This window comes from Alosa pseudoharengus, unplaced genomic scaffold, assembly GCF_046254945.1.
Source record: "Alosa pseudoharengus isolate Yale_2024_CS ecotype anadromous, Long Island Sound unplaced genomic scaffold, YU_APseudo_1.1 YU_APseudo_1.1_scf_22, whole genome shotgun sequence".
NCBI classification, from domain to species: Eukaryota; Metazoa; Chordata; class Actinopteri; order Clupeiformes; family Clupeidae; genus Alosa; species Alosa pseudoharengus.
Genome location: NW_027468680.1, coordinates 30,141,638 through 30,168,151, shown reverse-complemented (window position 1 = coordinate 30,168,151; position 26,514 = coordinate 30,141,638). Strand labels below are relative to the sequence as shown.

Sequence of the window (26,514 nt, the reverse complement as noted above, 5' to 3'; positions counted from 1 at the left end):
CACAGTGCAGAATTTGGTACAATTATCATGGGGATCTTCCGAGTTGCGGCTGTGGTTGCAGGCGAAATCGGCGTTTTTATGGAGCAAATAAGATACAGCCTCTGCACTGTTTAATAGAATAATTTACCTCTATATTGATTGGACTATGCAAAATAGGCTAATTTATCAAAATAATAATAAATATTTAGCCGATGCCTCTCTATCATGTTTGTCCATTCGTTATAATAAATCTGACAGACGGTAAACAAGAGATGGCCTGTTCGGTGCAGACGATTAAAACAGGCTATAATTGGATGATTGTCTAACTTTCAGAATTGAAATAGGCTATCATAGCTCTATGTTTTATGCAGCCTGTTATCATTTTCCAAATAAGGGTTTGATTTGAAAAACAATAACGGCAAAGAATGCATTCGCCAAAACAGTTTATAGCCTATATTATATCAAAGAGGATAAAATACAATTGTTCAATTATTAAAATATCATGAAACTTAAATGTATTCTACACAGTTAAACAAGATGTAACAAGGCAAAACACAGAATTGTTCTCTCTTAATTCAGGAGACAATGCATCCTTACAGGTTCCGCAAAATCATTTGTTGTATAAAGTGGATGGCGAAAGCAGTCTTTTTTTGACCGGCGAGTCTTTCTCCACGTCGGTGAAGTTCGGCGTTTTGTATTCCTCTAAATCCAGCGGACTGTTCTTATTGGTAGGTGGAAATGTTACATCACAATGGTTATGACGCGCCGTCTTCCTGCTTCCTTCAGCTGCGTCTTAAAGTGAATCTTGTTAGTGCGAGAGCGCTCTAGCCCCGTCCTGTACGCATCGCAGAGAAACACAGTTTCCATCTGGAAAGGAGAGCGGCGCAAAAGAGCTCTCTAGCTCACTCACTCACTCTCGTCGCTCGTGCTTGTCCTGAGAAATTACAATATTCATCACCAGGCGAACAACCCTCCGTATTCTCTCTTTCACTATTGCAAAGAAGCTCAATTTCCTCTCGTCTGCAGAGTAAGTAACCTTGTCCTCGTATCGCTCCCGTTCATTCTCTTTGCCTTCAAATGGTTACGTCTTTGCTGGTAGATGCGTTTGAAGATTTTAATAATTTTATTTCATAAATACGTAGCATCAGTGACGGAAAGTGCATCATTGCGAGCAGGATTTTCAATGGCACTCTTAGGACATTTTTACAAGGTTTGATAAATGGAATGGTATACTTTTAAAAGAGACTTTGTGAAGTAAGTCGGCTGCTGTTTCTTTGATTCTGGTGCGCATTAGGAGATGTTAAGTGAATAATCATTTGTTCCGGATTGTCATGACTATATTTGATCTTTATTAAATTAATGTATCACTTAAATCACTTTTCTGTTAGTTTCACACTTTATCTTATTTCATATGACTCTTTAAGTATAGTACATATGGGGATTTATTTTATAGGCCTGATACAGAAGAAAACATTTGTTAGACGTTTGAATGGTGGTTTTGTTGTTCAGCCTTTTCTTTGGTATCGTGTAGCTATATGTTTAACAGTTATAATGTTTCAGTGACTGTCAGTTATCTGCGGCGCAACGCTTCCTAATGGTCTTGCCAATTGTCAACACGCAGCTTTTTGCTGTGGTCTTTGTGTCATTCAGTTTAAGTTTTTTGTATAATTCTGAAATTCGCCCACTTTGATAGGCTATATAACATGATTTATTTCCCTTTACCCGAAATGAGAAGTTGAACCCATCCAAACTTCTGCGATGGTTGACATTCAGAGATATCAATAGAGCATGACAAAGCCCGTCTTCCCCTTTGTTAAGATATGCATTCTCCCTCATTGCCATCTCACAATGAAAGTACTTCAATTTAGAAATACACAGGTGATGAGGGTTTTGTGGGTGAATAATGTCCGGTTTGCTCCTTTCTTTTATCTGCTCAGTGCGTTCTTGTGTAGCCTACTCTGTTGGCCACGACACTGCCATGCGAATATGCTGGGCCTCCTGGATTACGTATAAAAATCCATTTTACTTTGGAAAGCCTGAATATGAACACGCAACATTTAACATATGTTGGCGACAGGTGTATGAGCAGTCACGTTAAATTAGTACCTTGTAGCTTTTTTTCCTATTGAACTACCAAGAAACATTATGATGTGGACTAAGCGCGTCAAGAATGTCAGTTTAGAAACACTATTCGTTGTTGTTGTTTGTCATAGTTCTTGATATGTGGTAACATGACTGAAAACTGAGTTTGAAATTAAACTAGCCCTGATTTACTTTTATGGAGTGAGGAAAGCATTTTATCCAGTTTTCTTGAAGTGGTTCAAGAGTGCCATATGGAAGGTGTGTAGTTCATGGAAGCATTTCTTCATAATCTGTGTGATTTTGTGGTCACTTTGCATGTGGCAGAATATTCTGTACTGATGGAAATACTGTAGATATAGTTTTGTTCTACTAGAGCAGTGGCATTTGAATGTTTTGCTCTAAACAATGTTGATGGTGGTATGAAGCCTTAGAATCTCAACCATAAGTGACTTCCATATGCTTGTGAAATGTTCAACTTGTTAAATATATGAGCATATAAATATTCTTATTGTACATTCTAATTTAAGTATTTAGAGGAAGAATATGGTTATAGAATCTTTAGGTCAGAGTTAGGTCGCCGAATGCTTTGAATGTATGCATTCGACCACTGTGTATAGGGACTTGCATATTTTGTTCAGTTGTCAGTTTAGTGAAGCTAATATGCAAGGTATTTGACCACAGACACACACACACACACACACACACACACACACACACACGGAAATGAAATATATATTGGTAATGTGTGAGGAACAGATTTGTCTTCACCTGTTTGATGAGTTTGGCTACAAGGTGTTTTTTTTGTTTTTTACTAAATTAAGAGAACAGTTAGGTAATGCTCATATGAGTGCTCAGATACAACCAAAGCGCTGCAGTCCTTAAAGTAGGTAAAAAGTCTTGCATTAAATTCACCTTCGATAATGTAAGACTAAAATGTATGTTGTGCTCTGGCTATGACCATTTAGAGGGAGGTAACTGATTAAGATACAAGTAGTATTGCCTCCTTATGGGCATTTATTTGCTATCTTTGAGTTTGTCTGACATTTTTAATGAAAATAAATGTGTTTGGAGGAGTCTGGATTTCTATGGACATTATGTTTACAACTTCTGTAGTTTTTGCCATCACTTTTCAGAAATAGTAATGGTACAACATTCATTTTAATTATCTGGCACGTCACATATATATATATATATATATATATATATATATATATATGTGTGTGTATATTATTTTTCACAAAAATGTGCTACATGCTACAGAATATTTTCAGAAAATCTGTATTCCAAGTTTTACATGGGATTAAGATAAAGAAACTTAAAACTAAAAAAAATGTTTGATGTGTTTGTTTCCTTTTTTTGTATTTTTGTTTGTGTGTTTTGTTTGTGTGTTTTGTTTGTGTGTTTTGTTTGTGTGTTTTGTTTGGGCAGGCTCCCAGGATTCTCGAGCCTTGCCCAGCTGACAGGCTTTTGAAGATGGCACAATAACAGTTCCAGTGATGCCTGACCATGACAACACAGCCCTTCTAAACAGACAAACCAAGAGACGAAGAGTTGACATCGGGGTGAAAAGGACTGTAGGCACAGCATCTGCGGTATTCGCCCGGGCAAAAGCAACCATACTCAGTGCCATGAATCCCCACGGTTCGGACCAGGACGTCGAGTGCTCCGTGGTGCCACACGGCGACGGCGAGAAGTCCAACGTGCTACGCAAGCTCCTGAAGAGAGCAAACTCGTACGAGGACGCCATGATGCCCTTCCCGGGTGCCACCATTATCTCACAGCTGCTGAAGAACAACATTGGCAAAAACGGTGGCAGCGAGAACGGCAACTTCCAGGGCAGCGGCGGCCTGTCCAGCACAGGCTCTGAGGCCCACCAAGAGGACGCGTGCAGCAACTCGTCGCGCGAGAGCCCCCAGGAGTGCCTGTCGCCCTTCGGCCGGCCCACCATGACGCAGTTCGACATCGAGCGGCTGACGGACGAACACCTGCGCGCCAAGCGCGCCCGCGTGGAGAACATCATTCGCGGCATGAGCCACTCGCCCAGCGTGACGCTGCGCGGGGCCGGCGAGAGCGAGCGCGGGGACCGGGAGCGCGATCGCGACCGAGAGCGCGAGCGCGAGCGTGACCGAGAGCGCGATCGCGACAGGGAGCGCGATCGGGAGCGAGAACGCGAGGGGCCCCAGCACCACCCACAGCAGCAGCAGCACCACCAGCAGCAGCAGCACCAGCAGCAGCAGCAGCAGCCTCCCAGCCCACGCGAGAGCTACCGGGAGAACAAGCGCAAGCAGAAGCTGCCCCAGCAGCAGCAGCAGAGCTTCCAGCAGCTGGTGTCGGCCCGCAAGGAGCAGAAGCACGAGGAGCGCCGGCAGCTCAAGCTGCAGCTGGAGGACATGCAGAAGCAGCTGCGGCAGCTGCAGGAGAAGTTCTACCAGATCTACGACAGCACCGACTCGGAGAACGACGACAACGACGGCAACCTGTCGGAGGACAGCATGCGCTCCGACGGCGGCTTGGAGAACCGCGCGCGGCTCGACGACTCCATGCCGGACCGCTCCGACAATGAGATGTCCGACCTGGACCCCGGGCACTTCCTGGACCGGGCCCGAGCGCTGATCCGTGAGCAGACCATGATCGCTGAAGGGGGCGACAAGCCCAAAGGAGACGGCTCCCGGGGGAAGGCCCAGGGGCCACAGTCCATGCACGCCGAGGGCAAGCACCTGGCCGAGACACTGAAGCAGGAGCTGAACACGGCCATGTCGCAGGTGGTGGACACGGTGGTGAAGGTGTTCGCCAAGCCACCCCGCCCGGCCCTGCCTCAGGTGTTCCCGCCCCTGCAGATGCCCCAGGACCGCTTCACCATGAACGGCGACAACCCCAACTTCCACACGGCCAACCAGCGCCTGCAGTGCTTCGGCGACGTCATCATTCCCAACCCGCTCGACTTCACCGGGATGCCCATGCCTGGCGCCAACGACCAGACAGAGGCACTGCCGCTTGTGGTGCGCAAGAACTCCTCTGACCAGTCGTCCGGCCTGCCCACCCCTGGGGCTCACCACCACCCCTCGCTGCACCCATCTCCGCTCACGGCCACCATGGGTTTCAGCCCACCCTCATTCCGCCACCCATTCCCCCTGCCCCTCATGGGCTACCCCTTCCAGAGTCCTCTGGGGCCACCCTCGGCCTACCCGGGCAAGGACCGGTCTTCCCCAGAGTCACTCGACCTCTCCCGGGAGACCACAAGCCTACGGACCAAGATGTCGAACCACATGAACCACCACCGATCCATGTCCCCCTCGCACCCGGGAAGCACCACCGAGGGCCTGTCCCTCTCGCTCATCAAGTCTGAGTGCGGAGACCTCCAAGACATGGCTGACATCTCACCGTACTCAGGGAGTGCAATATCCTTTCTCAAAACTTCTATAAACCATCTTTGTTTGTATGTCTGTGTGTGTGTGTGTGTGCTTGTTTATTTGTTTAAGTGCCTTTTGTTGTTAGACAACTGGTGTGAAACACAAAATAGTGTTTTTATTTCAAAACCAAGACAAGAGGTGATGAAACATCCTTTTCAATTACAAAATGTGTTCCACACACAAGACTGCTAGTAGCCATCTTTCTCATGAATACACCCCCCCCCCCAAAAAAAAAAAAAAAAATATATATATATATATAAAATTAAAAGAAGTACTTAATTTCAATTAATCTCCATTAATTGGCTCATGTTGTAAGCCCCTGTGTTCTCCCAGTAGTCTGAAGATTAAACAGAACTCACTGGTTTGAGGCTTTTAAGTGGCAGCTATAGGGAGAGGCCCTGAAAGGCTCCGCCGGGGTGGGAGCAGATACCTTCCCATCTCTTGTCTGTTCCCTCAATCACAGGGAACCTCACAATGGAGCCCCTTTCATCACTCCGCATGTAAGACTTTGTACATAAACGCTCAAAGCAAATCATATTTCAAAGCTGGGAAATCAAAAAAAGGGAAAAAAAGGAAAAAAAGGAGAAAGGGGGAAAAAAGAAAAAGGCAAGTGGGGTCTGCTAAGAGGGGTCTGAGAAACTCACAGTGGAAAAAGAAGAGAAGACAGACTGAGTGGCCTAGATGTTTTAGTTGAATTGAGAACCCTCCACCACCCCACCTATAGCATTTCAGTAGGAGCCCTGTGCGATGACAGAGTGCTGTGCTTTGAGCCTTATAAAACTGCCACAGCACTAGAAGATGACAGACAGTCCAGGTTTGTCTACACACAAGAGTGGTGTACCTTGAAATGTAACGTCCTACGGCAAGTAACAGTTGCTGATCGGAAGACAGAGTCTTATTTGTTTTAACAGCGTTGTGATCTTACTCCTGCAGGAGGCCCTTCTAGGACTGTCGTTGTTGCTTGGCAGCAGTCCCCCTCCCCACCCCCCACCCCTCTCCCTCTTTCATCCAGAGCTGGTGTGAACAGGTGTTTGCAGGTAGCTGTTTATCTTTTATTCCGTTCTCTTTTTTTTTCCAAACCTTTTACGGAGCCTCTGGCTCACCTGTCCTCCCTCCCTGCAGGTCCTTTGTAAAGTACAAAGAGCTTTACACACAAGCAAAACAGAGAGACAGAGAGAGAAAGAGCGAGAGAGGGAGAGAGAAAAAATAGTGAGACATGAATGTATAATATAGGATGTTTACATGCCCGACAGCCATGATTCATCAGTATTAGTATTATTAAAGCAATGTATTTACATGGAGTCGTGTAACTCCTTCTAAACTCTTCAGCATTTCTTTAATTTCCTAATCTTTTTAAAATAGTGGATCATACAGATTATATCTTCTTGAACACACTGCCTCTTACAATTTAAATTCTTATGGACAGTTTTTTTGAGTTTTTTTAAATGTACTTCAAGTAATTTACGCATCAAGTAGGCAAGGAAAGAAAGGATTCTTTGTTTCCTTAAATCCTGAACGAGTTAAACTTCCTTAGTGCTGCGTGTACGAGACAAGCACTGACACCTGCGCAATTGGCCCCTTCGACAAGCCCCATGTTTTGGTATTTGCAAGACGAGGCTGTTTAATCAAATATTAAATTTTATTCAAATCAGGAAAGAAACAGACGGCCGATTGTCTCCCCCGCTCCCGTGCAGAGTGATCTTCCTTGTCACGCGTCCCTTTTTGCATCTCAAGAAAAATAGCCTTGTTCAGTTGCCTTCCTGCATTTGCATATAGAAAGTCTACTGTTGTGCTGTACTAAGACATCGAGAGGGAGGGGGGGGATTAGGGTGTGGCGGAGGTGGTGGATGGGTGCAGGTGAAGGTGCTTTGCATTTTCAGTCTATCAGACTGAAGGCCCAGCCCCAGTGGCACACAAGCACTCTGTGGAGCTCTCCTTATCTCACTCTATCATCAGGAAGATGCTGTTAAAAATGTGTTGACGCTATCTTTCACCAACTGTTAACATTTCGTATCGCTACTTCTCACACTCTTTATATTAGCATTTTTGAAACATTAAAAATAACAAAAGGACATTGGAACACATGGACATTTTCTAGTTTTGAAAGGCTGATTTCAACACATCACACATGTCCTGTTTATTTGAGCGATAGTTAAGGTTCAGCAGTCCTGTAGCTGTTCCTCTAATCTTTCATGTTGCTGAACAGATGTCTAGCATTAATTTATGGATTCATCATCCTTCTGTTTTTTTCACCCCTCCCCACCTCACCCCCCTCCACCCTCTTTTCTCCTTACACCTGGCAATTGGATCAAGTTTCAGCAGTTATTGTCTCCCTTACATGACACACACACACACACACACACACACACAGGCCAAGTCTCGCTCTCGCCCAGCAGGGATGGGAGAGGCTTGAGCCGTGTGTGTGTGTGTCAGTTGTATTTGTTTATGCACGCAGACGGTGTTTGGAATCGCTGTGTTTCAGTCTCTGCTCCTTCTCTTGTCGCTGTGTCCAGTCTTTATATTTATGGGGGGCCACAATGTTTCCTCTCCTGACCTTGGGCCTGTTGGCTAGGCTCGCTCTCGCGCTGCTTTTTTACACAATCTAGATGACTGTTTACTCTGACCATTTTGCCACCATGAATATTTATGTCTCCTGGAGACAGCCAGTTTTTTTGTTTTTCTTGGAAGAGAGGCTTAAAGGGTAAAATGAGAGTGATGACTCAAGTCATGAGCATATATTGTTTCCGTGTGTTAAAGTCGTGTTTTTTGGCTGAAATAAGTGGCTTAATGTAAAAGCAGGCGGAATTTCCGCTATTTTTTTCTCTCTCGCTTTAAGCATCTGCCTCTATTGTGAACTGATGTAATAGTAGATGCTAGATGATGATAGATAGATAGATGACAGTAGATATCTGGATATTCTGCTCTGTTACAACATACAGATACATTTGGTAATGCTTTATTTTGTATTGAAAGCATCTTTGGAAGTAAAACTCAGTTTTAAAGGCTGAAAGTAATGCAGTAACAGAGTAGACAAGACTAGAAAGAATGTCCCCACACATGGATAATTTAATTGAAGCACAATGAATCCAGGAGAGAATAATAAAAAAAATTAAAAAATAAAAAAACGATGACACAGGCAGCAGCTAAGCTTCTAAAGAGATTTGGCCCTTAATTGAGATCACGAATATGAAATGTTTTTAGATGTGATCTGTAATTTGAAAAGAGCATCTCAATATAATTAATCTTATCAAGAAGCTCACAGGGATGTTAACCACTCCCACCCCTCTGTCCTGTGTCCTTGCTAGTCTGGTGAAATTGTGTCTTACTCTGCATGTCACTAAAAGGAGGCCTCTCTCTCACTCTTGCGCTCTCCCTCCTTTTCCTCTCTCTCACCCAAAGAACACTCGAGTCCCCTTTTTTCCATCAAGTCTTTTCTCTCCCCATTCAGGCGCTTTTCAATGTGCTATCTGGTCCTTCAAAAGCCCGGTTTGTTTGGTAAAAGGACAGCTTGTCTTCATCCCTCCCCATTCACTGCAGCTATTTCATGTATGCGTTATGACAGATGGCGGCGGGGACAGTAATGCTCTTTTAGTCTCTCCCTATCATTGTAATGGAGGTCACCTAGGGTTCTCCCCCCCCCCCTCCCCTCCATCCATGCTTGGCACAAGAAACACGTCAATCAGCAGCCATCATCACTGCCACATCACAGAAAGCTTAAAAGACGCATACATGCTCAACGGGTCGATGTGCAAGTGTGTTATTCACCAAAAAAAAAAAAAAAATCTATATCTGTAAATTTCTGTTGAGTCAATAGTGTTCTCTAATTGTTCTTTATTGTAAATCATTTACTTTGTCGTTGTCTGAGAGAAATGCACAGATTTTTTATGTAGTTGCTTGCTGGCTTAAAATCCCCTTGCATTTTTCATTTACTGTGTGTGTGTGTGTGTGTGTGTGTGTGCGCTAAACGAGATTGGTGGCTTCTGCGGAGGGCCTCGTAATTGACCTTGTGGGGGCCCATTGACTCTCCTCTCGCATGCATCTTCATTTTTGATAAATTATAAAGCCGTTAATTTGCCACAGAAATGGCGTGGCCAGTCTGCGGCACAGATGTGGCCGAAGCTGCCCTAGCTGGCAGCCGATCCGCACCGTGCCAGGCGGCCGAGGGCGGGGGTGGGGGGTTATCACAGGAGGGTTTGAAGGGGGGCTAATTGTAATGGTGAGATCGCTCTGGTTAGCTCCTCCTGTCTCCTGGGACATTCCGCCGCGGCCTCTGTTTACCAGCCTAGAGGGCAATGCCACCTCTAGATAAATAGGGATTTTTATTGGTGGGGGGGGGGGTCGGTTATTGATTGGTGGCGTTTGCATACGTTGACTGGCACTTGAGAGAATGATTAAGAAGAAGGTGGACAGTGGTCAACTGAACTTGTCATTGCGGCCCCAATGCCTTTGCTTATTACTGTAGCATATTTCAGACACGTAGGTTGAGAAATGTTTCAAGCATTTGTAAACACTTTATATGACAAAAAAAAATCTGTCCCAACCCTTTGAACATTTTCTCAAAGGGGTTCAATTGCCTCTCTGGTTTATTCTCGACGCATTGTGTATTTGTCTCACCATTCTGTGCTATTCCTTGACCTGAACAATTCCAAATTCAGGAAGGCTTGTCCCCGAACCACTTGAAAAAGGCCAAGCTGATGTTCTTCTACACGCGCTACCCCAGCTCCAACATGCTCAAAATGTTCTTCTCAGATGTGAAGGTGAGTTTGGTATGTTTGTTGTTTTTTTGTTGTTGTTGATGTTGTTATCTCTCTCTCTCTCTCTCTCTCTCTCTCTCCCTCTCTCCTTCTATGCCGTGCGAGGAGAGTCTGTGACACTCCGGACCAGATGGGTCCGAGGCAGGCCTGCCAGCTCCTCTCTCCCAATTAAAATAACTGTCCTTAATCTCCGCCGAGGACGCATGCATGGCCACGGAGCGGAGGGGCCGACTTTCCCTTTTGCTAGCATTTTCACACAGGCACTATCCATATGATGAGAGAGAAATAATAATAACGATAACAATTAAAGAGAGAGAGAGAGAGACAGAGAGAGAGAGAGAGAGAGAGAGAGAGAGAGAGAGAGAGAGAGAGAGAGAGAGAGAGAGGGTGGGATGGATTTCCACCATTGTTTTGCTGTGGGGCAAGGCTCTTATGATATTAGACGTGTAACTGGCGTCTTTGTGATTCAAGTGTTGGGAGAAAGAGAGTTAGAGAGAGTGACTGAGAGAGTGAACAAATCCTAGTAGACAGATCCCCCCCCCCCCCATCTTTAACTGTTGCTTTTGGGAAGGAAAAAAGGGGGAGGGAGTATGGGAGTGGAGGAAAACTATAGGACAGAGAGATGGGGGGGGGGGGGGGGGGGGCAACAAACAAACCCGCAGCACAACACCACAAACAAAACAATGGTGGCGATTGTCTTTTTATTTACAACTTAATTTGTTGTTGATGCAGTGTACAGTGTGCATACGGCGAATAAATAATGTGACAGATTCAGGGCACAGTATTTAAATGAGCAGACGTGCAGTAGAGTGCCCAGCTGCCCTTCACCCCGTCCCTAGTGAGAACCACACACACACACACACACACACACACACACACACACACACACAGCCACTCCATGTCTCTCCCTTCTCCTGACGGGACACATACCCACGACAGGCCAGGCGGACACACACACTCACGGTCTTACACACACCACTACAGAAAAACAGTTAAATCACGTTCATGATTCATACACATTCATAGGATTCATGATTTTTTATTTTTTTTTACATTTTTTTAATAGTCACTAAACCACAAGTCTTAAATATTTTCAAATACACAGAATTCTACAAATCACTGACTTCTGAGGTGATTTTTTCTTTTTTTTATGAAATAGATGCATATCAATGAGGACGGCACAAATGTGGTCCACAGTCAGCTTTACTGTTGCTTATCTTGTTACGCACAGCCATCCCAGAGTTTTTAATGTATTACATTACCATATCTCAAAACAAGGTCAGGAGCCTGAGACTGTTTTTTTCTCACTGGCCCTACTTGCGCAGATTGACAATGGGTGGCATGTGTTTGTTGGATCAACTAGTATGTACGGGAGAGAATTAAGCATAAATGACTAACTAATTACTCTGGGAATGGTGATGGGAACCAATGCTTTAAGGCCTGTGTAGACTAGACCCACAATGAGTGGATCTTACTGGGGGAAGGATGAGTGTGGGAAGTGGGTTGATTTGACAACTGTTCCAAGACAAAAAAGATGCCCCTAATTGGATGTTAGAAATCCCTGCCTTTTGACTAGACTAGTTTAATACCGTGCACAGCTTAAGGAAATAAACAACATGTTGTTGGGGTTTGTACCTCGAAAATCCGGGTGTGAGGGAAAGAAAAACTGGAATTAATTTTTCAGTGGATGTTTAAAAAATTAAGATTTCACATTAAAAATGATTATCTTTCACTTCTACTCTATTTTAGATCAAAGATTATTTATTAAAATATAATGTTGTGAAACAACATGTTAAAATTCACAAAGATACATTTTTTTATTGTAACCTATATAGAGAAAAAATGTCATCTTTGCAGTGGTGCAAAATTCTTTCACAAATCCTTGCATTTCACCTTGTTTTTTTTTTCTGCTGATGGCAGGGAATGGCATGCAGGGCTTTTTTTTGTTTTGTTTTGTTTTCCCCCTCAGCTCCAATGGCAAAGGGATGTTTTCAAGTGGCGATTGTGTGGAGTCAGTCGGTAGTCAGACGGAGATTACCACTCAGTTCCCCTTAGTATTGCAACAGGAAGCCGGAGCAGTCCATTGATTTGAGTGGTTATATAATGGATAATGCCTTTCCTCCCTCTCTCTGTCTCTTTCTCTCTCTCGCTCACCCCGTGTTGTCAGTTGAATTGCCGCAAGGTGTGAAGTAATCTCTATCTATCCTCATATTTGTCAAAGTGTAGGTCAGAGCGATGCTGCCCGTGGGATGATAGGTCATTTCCATCATGCACCATCTACCCACCCACTAGCACCACCGCCCGAAACACCCAGCCATCTATCCCCACCAAGCTGCAGCTCATAGTTTAAGTACATTAACTTCCCATTGAGGCCCTCAGGCAGTTTTACCCCCCACTCCCCCCAATATAAAAGAGTTTTGTCAAAAAAAGAGAGAGAGAGAGAGAAAATGAAGACTCCGTTTGTGGCAGTGAAGTGCCTGATCCATCAGCTCGCCACTCTGGCCCCTGGGTGCAGTCTTATTCATAACCACGAAGGCGTTTAGTGGAACACTAAGACCAGCACCTGTGACGGACTGGCAAGCAGACACAGCGGGAGACCAGGGAGGGTCAACAGCCATACTTAGGCAAGGTCGCAGCTGGGTTTGAAAGGGGGCTAAGCCACAGTGATGGGGTCAAGGTATCTAATTCACCTCCAAGAAACTCTTTACAGTCGCCTGAGGGGTCACTGGCGGGACGCACCAAGAATACCCCCCTCCAGACACAAGGGCTCTGGAATAGGATCGTTTGTCTCGCCTTCTGTGAGCTCACAAGTATGGCATTCAAAAGATCTTATTGTGTCAACAACAAGACATGACAAATATCTAAAAGAACTGGTCGTTTAGTTTCTCTTTGATTTAACTTGAGAGTGAGTCAAAGGATGGCAAACGTCTAAAGTCTAAACCATTCTTTAGATGTCACTTTTCTCTTTTGACTCATAAGTGAAGAGTAGGTGAGGTGTTCTGTAGACATTTGCTGAGAGGGCAACTCAATGAAGAATTGCAGTGCTGGTGGTTTGGTCGGAGCGAGCGTGCGCGGGGAGGGGAGGGGAGGGGGGGGGTGCTAGCTTAAAGATGTGTGGGCGTAGGCCCCGAAACAGCCGTGTGAAAGGTGTGTGAAAGGCATCATTGTCCGCGGCTAACGGAGGGAACGTGCAGAGTGATAGGTCAAGTCTCCCCTGGTGACTGGGGCGGGGGGTGAGGGTTATTGGGGGAGATAGGGGGTGGTGGTGGATGGGGGGGTGTTGCGGAACCTCTGCAGGCCGGCCCCCGCCTCCGCCGCCGGGAATAATCTTTCACAGGCCCCTGAGCATGAGTGTGTGAACCTGGCCTCTTCCGCCGCCTCGCCGGACCTCTGAGTAAACCGCTGCCCGGCCCGATTAAAGGCGTCGCGTTGATTTGTTTTAGGAGCCTTTTCAGCGTGCTCATCGGCCAGCCGAGCAGGTTTTTCCCCCCATGGCTCTTAGCTCCGTAAACCAGCCGCACCACGGCCGTGTCCCGTGGGAAGAACTTCACTTCGACCCCCCGAAAAAAGATCTTGTAAGCGCAGGAGAGGGAGGGATCACACGGCCCAGCTGAAGCTCTTCAGCTCTTTAAACATTTCTTTTGTTTGAATTAACTGTTTGCACACAACACAGTCCAAAATTTGGCTAAAAAAAGCTAAATTATTTCAATATAATATTTATACAGACAGACAGAAACCGCAATTACAAGCAGACATTTTCATATACGTAATAAATAAAATATGATCAACGTGTTTGTGTAGGACGTCTATCTATGGCCTGGTTTAAGTCTTGGCCTGTCACGAGTTGTAGATATACATTTTTGGGTGTCATTGCGCTTGAGGTTATTTTGCTTTTCGCCCTCGTTCCCTGTACTGGGGTTATGCTGTGCGGCGAGCTGAGGGGTTGGAGGGGACGTGTTTGTTTGACAAGCAGATGACATGATTCTTAATTGCTGAGTTGTCACGTTCCAGCAACGCTGCTCTTTTTGTCCGCTGCATCTCTGGCATTTCTATTCGGCAACAATGCCGCTTTAAATCTCCCCCTCTTTTTACCACCCCTGACAAACAATGTCATGCGGACTTACTTTTTTGTAGTCTCCATTATGTCATCCGCTGGCCGTTCTAGAAAAAAAAAATCCCCCCATCCAGCTTTTATCCTTCTCCTCCCCGAGCCTTGTTCATATGAGACAATGTCTTGTAACAATGCCGCAGCCTAATCTCCATGTCAAAGCAATTTTCATTCCCCAGTGAACAGGCTCCTATCATTTTGTAATGTTTTGTTTCTTATTCTAAGAGAATTAAAGGGGGGAGAAAAATAAGTCGTCACACTGGGGCCCCCCGAGGTCCTTATCTCAGAGTCTGGAAATTTGGACAGTGTATTTTGCGTCCGAGATAAAATGTGGGGGGTGGGGGGGAGTGGGTAGGTTTGGAGTTCAACAGATCCTAATAGGTTTAAGTCCTATTGAAATCCCAAACTCAGCAGATCAGATAGCCTGCACTCCCTCCCTTCCTCTCACTCTCTTTCTTGTCTTTTTTCCCATCCATCCATTTTCTTTCTGATTTTTTTTCTTAAGTAAATCAGGCACCCCACAAGCAGCACAGCAGACACACGGTATGAATGCATAATGCCAGCATAGGTTAAGTACATGTTTGAACTTTTCCAGACTAGGGCATTTTGATGATGACTCAATCATTTTTTCTGGTCAATTATCCGCAAGAACCCTGGTGGTGCCTCTGTAATTATGCTCCTGGCTTGGCCTTCTGGGGGTGGTGGTGTGTGTGTGTGTGTGTTGAGGGGGGGGTTTACATGCAGACCCTTCGGCCCCCTCTTCTCTGTGACTTAGCTTCCCCCAACGCCATGAATGCCCATTCACTTCATTATCTTAAATTTGCTCGCACGCAGACAACTTTCTACATGGTAATTACATCTAGACACACATGCATGCACACATACACACACACACACACGCTCCCTCACTCATTCAGTCTCACAAACACACATACCCACACAGAGAAAGTGAGAGACAGTCACATAAACGCTGGCTCCTCCTACAGCCTTGATCCTACCACCCTTCTATCATTCTCTCTCTCCCTCCCTCTGCTCTCTCTCTTCCTCCCTATGCTCTCTCTCTCCCTCTGCTCTCTCCCTCTGCTCTCTCTCTCTCTCCCTCTGCTCTCTCTCTCTCTCTCCCTCTGCTCTCTCTCTCTCCCTCTGCTCTCTCTCTCCCTCCCTCTGCTCTCTCTCTCCCTCCCTCTGCTCTCTCTCTCTCTCTCCCTCTGCTCTCTCTCTCTCTCTCCCTCTGCTCTCTCTCTCTCTCTCCCTCTGCTCTCTCTCAGTTATCATGCTGGCTGTGGCCTGCATGTTCTCATGAGCACAGACAGATAAGTGCTGCTCTCCGCTGAGTTTTGGGTGAATGCGCAGCCCTCTTGCTGTCCAGCACACAGTGCAGCTGAGTGGCCGGGCCGGCAGGATGCGGGGCCGTTGATGAATACTTGTAATGACAAAAGACAGAAGGCCGGGTGTCAGGGGCGAACAGAAAGCCCCGTGGATTTATTGGTTTTAACTTGGCTACATGCAACTCAGCTGTTCTGTGAATTCACACTTGGCACTTGGTGGGTTCATACAGATACACACACACACACACACACATACATACACACACACACACACACACACACACACACACACGCACGCACACACACACACAGAGGGAGGGAGACACACACATCCAGATTCACTCAAGCGAGTAGACACACACATACACACACACACACATCCAGACTCAGTCAAGCATGTGAGTACACACACACAAACATGTAAAACCTCCTTCTCCCGAAATACACCACTCATACACATAACAGTCCCATCCTTTCTTACTGACACACACACACACACACACTCACGCCACATAGCCCCCCCCCACACACACACACACACACAGTCAGGACTAAAGAGCACATGCTGTTGTGACATGGGTCATTTGTGAGGTTACAGGGCGCTGACACTGCCTGCACGCGTCTGTTCCTGGATCAGTCACTCTGAATATGGCCTGTCACTCACAGTAATGCAAATGACAACCTGTGTGTGTGTGTATGTGTGTGGTGTGCTTTAAGCTTTACTCACAATAGCCCCACCCAACCCCAATCAACTTACTTTTGAGCATTTTTTATTTTATGTTTAAATTTACACATACACACACAAATAGAGTAACCCACTAAATTAGTTACATCATTTTTTAATGTGAGGGTTTTTTTATTATTTCCCTCAGTTATTCAGTACATTCCATTCAACATTAAATATTGTATTCATCATATGTTTATGATTAGGATTACTTTTTATGCATTTAACACCTAAATGAAACCTCTTTAAAATTCTTGTCAACATCTATTCTCTTTTCAGTGATAAAACAAATCAATTAAACTCCCTCCTCCTCAACCCTTTCCCTCTCTTTTCCAAAACCCCACAGTTTAACAGGTGCATCACCTCCCAGCTGATCAAATGGTTCAGTAACTTCCGCGAGTTCTACTACATCCAGATGGAGAAGTTCGCTCGGCAGTCCATCAACGACGGCGTGACCGGGGTCGAGGAGCTCAGCGTCAGCCGCGACTGCGAGCTCTTCCGTGCCCTCAACATGCACTACAACAAGGCCAACGACTTTGAGGTGAGCCTTCGTCTGGTGCCCACGCGCGCACACACACACACACACACACACACACACACACACTGGCCTGTGTGTCAGCCTATGGAGCGTTTGCTTAGAATACTTAATTAGTCCAGCTGATCAGAGAGTCAATCCTACAGTAAATCCTAAACTAAAAGTATCACTTACAATTGTGTTGCCTGCATACGTATTTGAGCAAGACAATAACAATTTTAAAGATTGATCAAGTAAATATTTTGAAAATGGTGCCTTGGAGGGAAAAGAGATGTAAGGTCAAGAGGGATTTAGCTGGTTTACATTAACATGTTCTTGTAAGCACATTGTGTTTGTGTTTGTGTGTACTTGTCCTCTCTGAGTGTACCTTCCCTTCTCATCCGTGCTTGTCTTCACCTGTCTCTCTATTTATGCTGAGAAAACGGTGCCTTTGTAAAGTGGCTAGCCAGCACCTCCTCTGCTTGGTGCACCGCAGGGCGTCTGAACCAGTCAGTTTCCGCTGAGAAGCGCCTCTGCGTCCGTCTGCCTGTCTGCTTGATGAGGCAAAAGAGGGCGATGCTTCAGGCCCAAGTGTCCTTGTCAAACACAATTTGCTGCGTTCACATTTAAAGCCTTCGCTCTCCATCGATATCTGTCCACTGGGACCTTTGTCATTTAAGCGCTGTCTGTACAGCAACATCATCATTTATCCCACTATTAGCCCAAACAGTTTTATTTTTAATTAATTATTTACAATTATCATTACTTGTATTATGGCTCTGAGAGACAAGATTTATGAGGGTGCCAGTGTAAGAAGTGCACCTGCCACACCTTTTTATATTTTCTGGCTTTTACCAGGAACTTATTTAGGGCACACTGCTATTTCCATACATCAATGCAAGATTTGCATGGGCACCCGAAGGAAAAAGGTGAAGTGAATAAGACTTTTGTTGGCTGAGGAGTTGTGACGGGGGGGTAGGGTGTTTGGGTTTTGCATATCAAGAGCAGCGCAAGTCACACAGGTGTGCATGCAGGTAGATAGGAAGGACTAGGACGTTTTTCTGTTTGTTTTTTTTTTCTTTGACTCGGCCATAATGGAAAACCAAAAAATTTGGTCGCAGATGCAAATGCTTGTTAGGTGGCGAAGCAGTCTCATGCTCTCCCCCTCAGGCTTCCTCCTTGTTTGTATATAAGTGTGTGCGTGTGTGTGTGTGTGTGTGTATGTGTGTGCATGTGTGTGTGTGCCTGTGTTTTTTTTTGCTTGTCTTGTGTCCGCTGTCTGTTCGCGTCTCAGCCCCTGCTCTGTCTTAGCACAGCAGAGAAGTCACATATCTTGTTTCCTCTCTCTCTCGTTTTTTTTTTTTCACCTCCACGCCCCGGAGGGACACTTCACGCTGGGATTTTTCACTGAATTTTCTCTTTTCCACCTGTCAAACTCTGAGGCATGAAACCGGAACCACCGCCGATTCAGCAAGTTGCTCTTTTGCCAAATTTAGCATCATCAAAGTTCCACCTTGGTCCCTCCTCTTGAATGAATATGCCCTCTGTTTTGCTGATCGTTTGATGGTAATCTACTCTGTCAATGTGCACCAGTAATGTGCCTCCTTCTCCTTTGAGATTTCTTTGTTGTTGTTGGGCCCTCTTTCTCTCCCTCCCTCGCTCGCTCCCTCTCTTTCTCTGTCTTTCTTTCTCTCCCTTTTTGTTTCATTTCCTTCAGCTTCTTTCATCCTCTTCAAATTTGTTTCTGCCCTCCCCTCCTCATCTCCTCCCCCGGCCGCCCTTTCCCATTACAAACTTTTTAATGACATAATTGTCACATTCCTCATGGTGGAATGAGCACAAGCAGCAATTAAAGGAGCTTCATTAATTGCCCTTCGACGTGTTCGCCTTTCTCCCCCTGCTTAGCGTTTTCTTTCAAGTTCCGTTGTTTACCCCCCCCCCTCCCTTTTTTGCTTTCCTCAGTACAGCAAAGTGTCTGGTAATTATCAGTCTACAGTAGCGCTCCCGATTGGAAACTCATGCTCATAAGCACGCAACAGGGAAGGAGGTGTGTAAATAGACAAGACAGAATTCCGGCCCTGGTGGCTGAAGTACATTAAAATGACTTCAGCTCCTGGACTAACCAAATCGAGACAAAATACTATGCAGCGCCCATATTTGCATCTGAGGGGAAAGAGGTGGGTGAATTCCCTCCCCTCTCTCTCTCTCTGGGCACAGCGGCCAACTATCTGTCAGGGCTCTTATCTGTCTCCGGGAGGTGTTGGTGTGTGTGCAAGACAGACATGCATTCACACAGCCAGCAGCGGCCATAGCCCACAGCAGCCTCCTTCCACTGCCACAGAGCAGGGCAGAGCAGAGGAAGGCAGTGGTGCTGCCTAACTGACACATGCAAAACAAACTCCTACTCCTGTGTGGTTTGCGCCGTCATAGAGAGTAGACGTTTATAATAAGTGCCCACCTCCCATGCTCACCCTGAGCCTTCCCTCTGGCTAACAATGTCAAATCATTGTGAACTTTAAAGTACAAAGTAGCTGAAAAGTGGAGTTGAACTTTGGGTATGGAAATGATTCAGGAGTTTTTAATGCGGACTGCTTAGCCTAGTAGGGTGAGGGTGAGGGCCCAGGCCTGGACTGGTCAGGCATACTCTGACCTGTGGGCCTGGGCTTCCGTCTATGCCTGGCACTCTGAGAGAAAAGCCTTTTGCACTTCCAGTATCAGTTCACAAGAGACACTGGAGGGCTAGTGGGGGGGATAAGGAGGCATTTTTTATGACAGGCCGGGGAGGGTCTCATCTTTCGACCCCCCCACCCCCACCCCAGCCTCCAGAAAATAGTTCAAGGCTCTTCTGTCAAGATTCTTTACCCTCGAGCAGACGAATCCCTGGTCCCCCCCGACCCGAGGCCCTCTCGTCCCTGGCCACACCCCTGCGAAAGCGAGTTTAAAGGAGGATGAGGCCCTTCCCTGTGATCTCTGTCCCTTTTGAAACAGGGGTGGGGTTGGGGTGCGTGCACAGCCTGCACAGAGAATGCCTTTGACTTCAAGGCTTTCTCATAGTCTTGCTGGGCTATCGGATGTCTGTCCTTGCTGGCTACCACGATTTTCATACAGGGGGACAAAAAAGAAGGAGATAAGAGTCTTTGTGTTGCTCTTCCTCTGTATGAGTGTGTGTGTGTGTGTGTGTGTGTGTGTCTCAGCCTACATCTCTCTGTCTAAGTGGCGTGTCGAAAAAAAATTCCCACTAACGCGTTTCTTGGGCTTTGGTGTGCAATCTGACAGATGGGCAAGCATCCCTTTTTTCTCATTCAGACTCTTTCATTGCTGAATACCATTCTTCAGTGCATGGTACACAAACGTAGGAGCCTCAAATCAATAACACCCCACCTGAAGGACATAATCAATTAGCTAGACAGTGTAGTGTCGAGGGTTGTTAAAGACTCATTTCCGCTTTTACTTTTTCCCCCCACTCTCTTTCTCTCTCCCTCTTTCCCCCGCCTTTCTTTTCCCTCTTTCTCTCCTTCATCTCTGTTGTCTCGCTATCCCCGCCTGGCGCGACCTACCCCAAAGGCCTTCATTATTAATTGTCCTTCTGAGACACGGGGAAAAAAGTTCAAAGTCTACATGGATGCTGCTCACTGCTGCCGCCGCCTCCATCCATTGTGTGACATTCATCTGCCTTTACCCTTGTCTGGTCCTGTATAGTGTCACCCCCCCCCCCCCCCCCCTCCACACACACACACACACACACACACACTCTACTGCTTTGCCCAGGAGAAGGGGGTTATCAATAAGAGAGAGGTGGGGTGTGGTGGGGGAGTGAGGCTGCCATTACTGTTGCCACGGGGGGTCCCGGCCTCTGAGTAGATGCTCTACTCCCCTGCAGAGGATTGCCTTTCCATATTTTATCAACCAGCAAGCACACTTCACAATCCCCCCACTCTCTCTTTCTTTACACTCTGTCACTCTCTCTTTCACTTCCCTTCTTTTCTTCCTCTCCCTCTGTCTCTTTATCTCTCCCTCTTTCTTTCTCTCTCTCTCTGTGATTGTCCTGGAGTGGGCTGCCTAGGTGAGGTGTGCATCTTAGATGCGGGGTCATGTTACAGCAGCAGGCTCTTCATTGAGACCTCTCTCTGAACCTCACCCTGCCCTCTGCCTCTCTCCTTCTCTCTCTCTCTCTCTCTCTCTCTCTCTCTCTCTCTCTCTCTCTCTCTCTCTTTCTCTCCAGCCATCAGGGCCGGGCCTCGCTGGCCTGAGCATGACCATCTCAGTTTCCTCTCCTCTCCTGCGTGTCTTTTTTGATGCACCTCTCCTATTGACAGGTGCAGCACAATGGCTAAACGCCACTGCATTGTGGCACGCTGAAGGGCTGCTCATTCATGTGCTACAGCTGGATATCGCTGAGGCCCTATTTTTAATAAAGGGAGGCCTTCTTCTCCTGTCATGCAATCAGTGGTTTTATTGTAGTGCCACTTAGAGCCAAATGGATATGTTTGTATGCTGATTAAAGGATATTAACAAATAAATAGTACAAATACATCTGGAACCATTTCAGGCAGGAACTCTTGTCAGGGGCCAGACAGGGACTTTTCAAATCCATGCAGACCATTTAGTACATAAGTATAAACCAAAAGGGTTCTTCCTTAAAGTTCACTGGAGAACCATTAATATTTTTTGAGGCTGAACTGTAACACTTTTAGCCATCAGGTTTGGCAGGTTTGTTCTTTGTTTCAGCTGATCGCCTGAAATTTGTCATACATCAGAGGGCCTACATATAAAGCGCTCCCTTGTCATTGACTTTAATTGGAGTCACAAGTCTTGAAGCTCCCTGACGTGGGCATGACTTGGTACCCGTCTTTGGGCATCTGCAGCAGGCGGGCGGCGGGGGCCTGGGCACAGCTGCCATGGGCAGCCCTCACAATACCCGGCCTGTGGCAGGCCTCTGTCACCCTCACATGATGCTAAGGACTCAATGAAGTCAGCTGACACTGGCTATTGTCTCAGAAACAGGGCGGACAATTAAGCCGTCCCCCCTGCATTGCCGTAATCGACTGATTGTATCCCATACACTAGGCGCTTTAAACAAGCCTGACATGGGGAAGGAAGTTCTTCAGTCAACATACAGTACATGCGCGCGCACGCACACACACACACACACACACACACACACACACACACACACACACACACACACACACACACACACACACACAGAAAGAGAGACAAGGGCATGTTGGGTCTAACAAGTACTCAAATGCTAAATACAAACCCACAGCTTCACGGCTTAACACAAACATTAGAATACATAAACATTTTCATTGCTTGGTGTTAAATGGTCTTGTGTGGCTCCTGGCTTCTGATACACAGACTGTTAGCCTGACAGACCGAGGGGTGACCTGCCTGAAAACGGTATATTTTACAGTCAGAGTCTCTTGCTCCAGCGCCGTGCCAAGCTGATGGATGGCAGAGAGTAATGCGTTTCCTGCTGCTATCCTGGAGCGCTCCTGCCCCCCTCCCTCCCCAAAACCATCCCCCTGCCCCCGTTAATGTCACGCTCCGCAAGTTCTTGTCAAAGAGAAACGTCCCAGCCCCGAACGTAATGGGGGCCAATGAAAACAAACTCCTGTCATATCAGCCCCGGTTATTGGCGCTCCTCACTTCACAGCCCGCTCAATTTATTAGACATTAGAGACGCCTGCTCACCTCGGCGTGAGTGTGCCAGAGTGACACCGGCGCTGTACGCGAGTGCCTCTGAACACCCTGGCCCTTCTCAACAAACCATTTGCACCTCAAGGATGAGCTTATCCAAGAAGCATCATTGCCCCATTAAACACTTATACAGAGAGTGATCTGTAAGCAAAAGTATGAACAGTAATAGGGTTAAAAACGGTCCAAACCTAAGACCTTTACTCAGTTAAAACAGCAGATGTATTTGCTCCCTCAGAGTCACTATAACCTACGACTGTTGCATAGCCTGCCCCTGTAGTCAAGGTGAGAGAATGGATCAGTTTAGCTTTGCCAGTGGTTAGATAGGGGTCTATGATATTTGTGTAGCACTGTAATCATGAGGAATTGCAGAGTTGGAGGGAGTAGATCAGCTACTGCCTTATCTACCAGTTGCCAAGTACCCAGAGTAAACATTCTAATCTAAAGAAAGGTTCTTTACTGAAAGACAGGAAATGGTAAATTAATTAAATTTCAGCAAAACACTCCTTTGGAAAAAACAGATAGATTATCTGTATCAGAATTGTGCGTACCACAAGGCTATTGAAAATAATTTACGTTCCAAACCGCTGCAAAATTGACTGTATCGGAACACGTTTGACATGAGAGACACAAAAAGTAGGGGAAAGGTAAGCACTTTGATCCAACTCCTGGGAACCTGGCGTAATTTGGTCCCGGGAGGTCACCAGGTCCCCGTGTCCCCTCCGACGAGGCGACTGAACTTCCTCCTCCCGTTGGTTAATCATCTGTAGAAGCGCAGCTGGACGTTTCAGTGGCACCACTGTCTCACAGTAGCTTAGTGGCCTTTTCCTGTAAGAAGCCTGCGTAATCACTCTCCAAGGCTTTCCAGTTTGTCGCGGGGGATTAGCCACTCTCGATTAATTGCATAAATATTTATTCTTAAATTCAAGGAGAACGGCTTAGAAGAGAGAGCAATAGAAGACTCTGCTGTTACAGTGTACTATGGACATGTATCAGGGCTTGAGCTTTTTTTCTTTTCTACGTTTTTTTTTTTTTCAAGGGAAGGCCAGAGTGCTTGTGGGCAACAGATGAAGGCGTACACTTTGATCTGATGAAAGATCGGGGCCCATGCTTATAAATGTTTAATTAGGTGTTGAGAAATCGGTTTATTTATTTTTTTTGTGAGCGTGTGTTTGGTTTTCATCTGTATCGCCTGGCATTTGCTTTGACGTGAGTCTCCCATTTATAGTTGGTCTTAGTCATTCAGAACCTGCCCAATGTGGGTACAAAAACATCTATATTACGGCAGGAGGAGGTGGGGGGTTGTCACACACACACAGACCTAATCACTTGTGAGTAGATCTGTTTGTGTTTGTGAGTGTGTGTGGGTGTGTGTCTACTGTGCTTTCAGGCAATGCCTTTTCTTCCAGGCAAAATGACTTATTAATGGGGACTAAGTTGCACAGAGGGGCTCTTAGCCCCCAGCCTTCTGTGGCAGCCAAAATCAGCCCGCTTTTATTTTATTAAAATGCCCCCCCAACCCCCCCCCCCCCCCCCCCATCCCCCAACAAACACATAGACGCACACACACAGACACACACACACACACACACACACACACACACACAGGTAAACATATCTAAAGGTGGAGCCTTTATGGTTGATTGTGTGCTCTTTTGTTGTTGCCAGTTCTTATTTCGCCCCAGTTTATTTTCTGACCCACTGAGCTTGTGTTGTGCCGAGCGAGAGAGGTGGAGACTGGGTGTGTGGCCGTGTTGAGAGAGTGCATGTTCCCTACCACACACAACACAAGCCACTAATTATCATTCATTATCATATACTTCTGACCATTAACAATGTATTAACTAATGCATTGTATAACTAATGCATTAGTAATACATACCAGTTAGCAATCTAGCCAGTTCTTACATGTACTGCTTTGTGTTATTCATTCTTGATCAAGAACAATGACCTTCTCTGGTCCATTGGGCAGTCAGCCAAATTATGGTCAGCTAAAATTTATGTGGGATTTCTTTTTTATTTTTTGCATAGTAAGTGAGTTTTTGTTTTTTCTTCTTTTTTTGAACCTGACTAGTGGATTTCTGAAGATTTTTTATTTCTTTTCCTTTTTGTTTTGCCAAGTGAACAATTAATCGCCTTTAAAGGATGTGCAATGCAGCTGTCTAGATGCTGCTGTTGTTCCAGTTAAAAATGAACTTGACTCAATCTCACCCCCACTCCCCCACCCCACCCCAAACACCCACACCCCAAGGAAAGTCACATGCCTTGAGCCCTTAAGTGTGACACCGTGCTGCTGAATGTCCACTTCCTTTAATTGCCTCTTAGGTTAAAGTGGTCCCTGCCACGGCCTGGGCATTTTTTTCTTGTCAAGAAGGGACCTGCGCTCAATCATAGACAGAGCTGTTAATAGCCCCCCAGCAAGCTGAGCCTGCCGAGCGAGGGAGACAGGAGAACATCCCAGACACTAACCACAGCCATTAAACAAAAACAAAAAAAGATTCCTCCTTACCAGACTGCATCATGTTGGTTTCAGTCACAACGTTGATTTTCAAAGTTTCAAAACGGTTGTGTTTGTCTGAGAAGCGTGTCCCACTGTGGCTAAGAAAGAGGCTAACAAAACAGCATATAAACATTTGATACAGTGGCAAAGAAAAGAAGACAGAAACATTTACACAGAACAGTGTAAAAACGGGACTGCTGTTATTGCTCCCAGTCCGCCAAGACAAGGGAAGTCCTTCTCTATTCTCTGGAGTTCAGCGGAGGGGGGGCGTGGGGGACATTTTGGCCAAGGCTCCCATTTAAAGTGTCCCATGTCACCTTGTGTGCAGTCTGGTCTGTGACACCAATGGTGATTATGTCATTATTTTGCTCCAGGGGGCTTTGACACATCTGTAGCCCCCACGCACACACACGCCTTCCCAGGCCCTGGCATCGCTCCCACCCTCTCTATGCCCCCTCCTCCTCCTCCCTCATTCCATCCTTCCCTCCCTCTTTTTCTCTCTCTCTCTCTCTCTCTCTCTCTCTCTCTCTCTCTCTCTCTCTCTCTCTCTTCCCTTCATTAGTTTCACTGCCAGCCCCCTTCTTTCTCTAGACAAGAAAGACCCAACTCCAAGCTGCGCCCTTCCTTCTGCCCACTTCTCTCAGTCCTTCAGGCCATTCTGTGCCCCCCCTCATCCCCCACACACACCACCCCACCCACCACCTCCCTCCCTGTTCTCCAGATGTCCCTCTTTCCCCCACACACCCCTTTTTTCCATGTCTTTGGAAAAAGGAGCAGACGAAAAAAGGAGAAAAAAACTTGCCTCAATTGCAATCTGAGACAAATGACTTTATAACCTTTAACCTGGCCAAGAGTGACCCCAGTCTCACCACCCCCTCCAGCCCTCCAAGGCCAGAAGGAAGTTCTATTCTCCACTCTCGCATATACATTCAGCTGCATCATCTGTTCAATACCCACCCCCCCCAAAAAAAATAACCAAATAGGCAACTGGTCTTGCTTTACAACAACTACACAACTATATCCAACAATATGTAGAGAAATGATCTTAAAATAGCATGATACTAACATAATTATGTACTGACATAATTTAGAGGCAAACGTGAATAAGAAAAATCCAAAGTTAGAAAAAGAAAGGAATACCAGATTGGGGGGGAATGAGAAGTAAGCAAAATAAGAAGACTGATCTTTTGTGGCATAGATGGGGCAACCCTCCCCCCTCCAAAGTCTGCGTTGAGAAAGCAGCATATGGTGCTGGCCGAAAGTTTTCTTAAGTGTGAAAAATAGTTTGGACAAGGACAGCCAGTGCGGTGCGTAATCAGTGTCCGGCCGTGTTTACCCAGCCTTCCAGCAGGAGCTCGCGGGCCCATTCAAGGCTGCGCTGCTCGGTCACTTGCTCACAGACGCAGACACCGACA

At 46.1% G+C, this 26,514-nt stretch overlaps 1 protein-coding gene across 1 annotated transcript in view; it reads left to right on the top strand.

Annotated features, from left to right (window-relative positions):
- Positions 1-558: 558 nt before the first annotated feature.
- Positions 559-26,514, top strand: part of prox1a (prospero homeobox 1a) — a 38,876-nt gene continuing 12,920 nt past the window's right edge. The window contains exons 1-5 of the mRNA XM_076299666.1: positions 559-1,006; positions 3,490-5,456; positions 6,277-6,285; positions 10,127-10,228; positions 16,732-16,926. Coding sequence (XP_076155781.1) covers positions 3,558-5,456; positions 6,277-6,285; positions 10,127-10,228; positions 16,732-16,926 — 2,205 coding nt within the window. The 5' untranslated portion in view covers positions 559-1,006; positions 3,490-3,557. The remainder of the gene's footprint in view (positions 1,007-3,489; positions 5,457-6,276; positions 6,286-10,126; positions 10,229-16,731; positions 16,927-26,514) is intronic.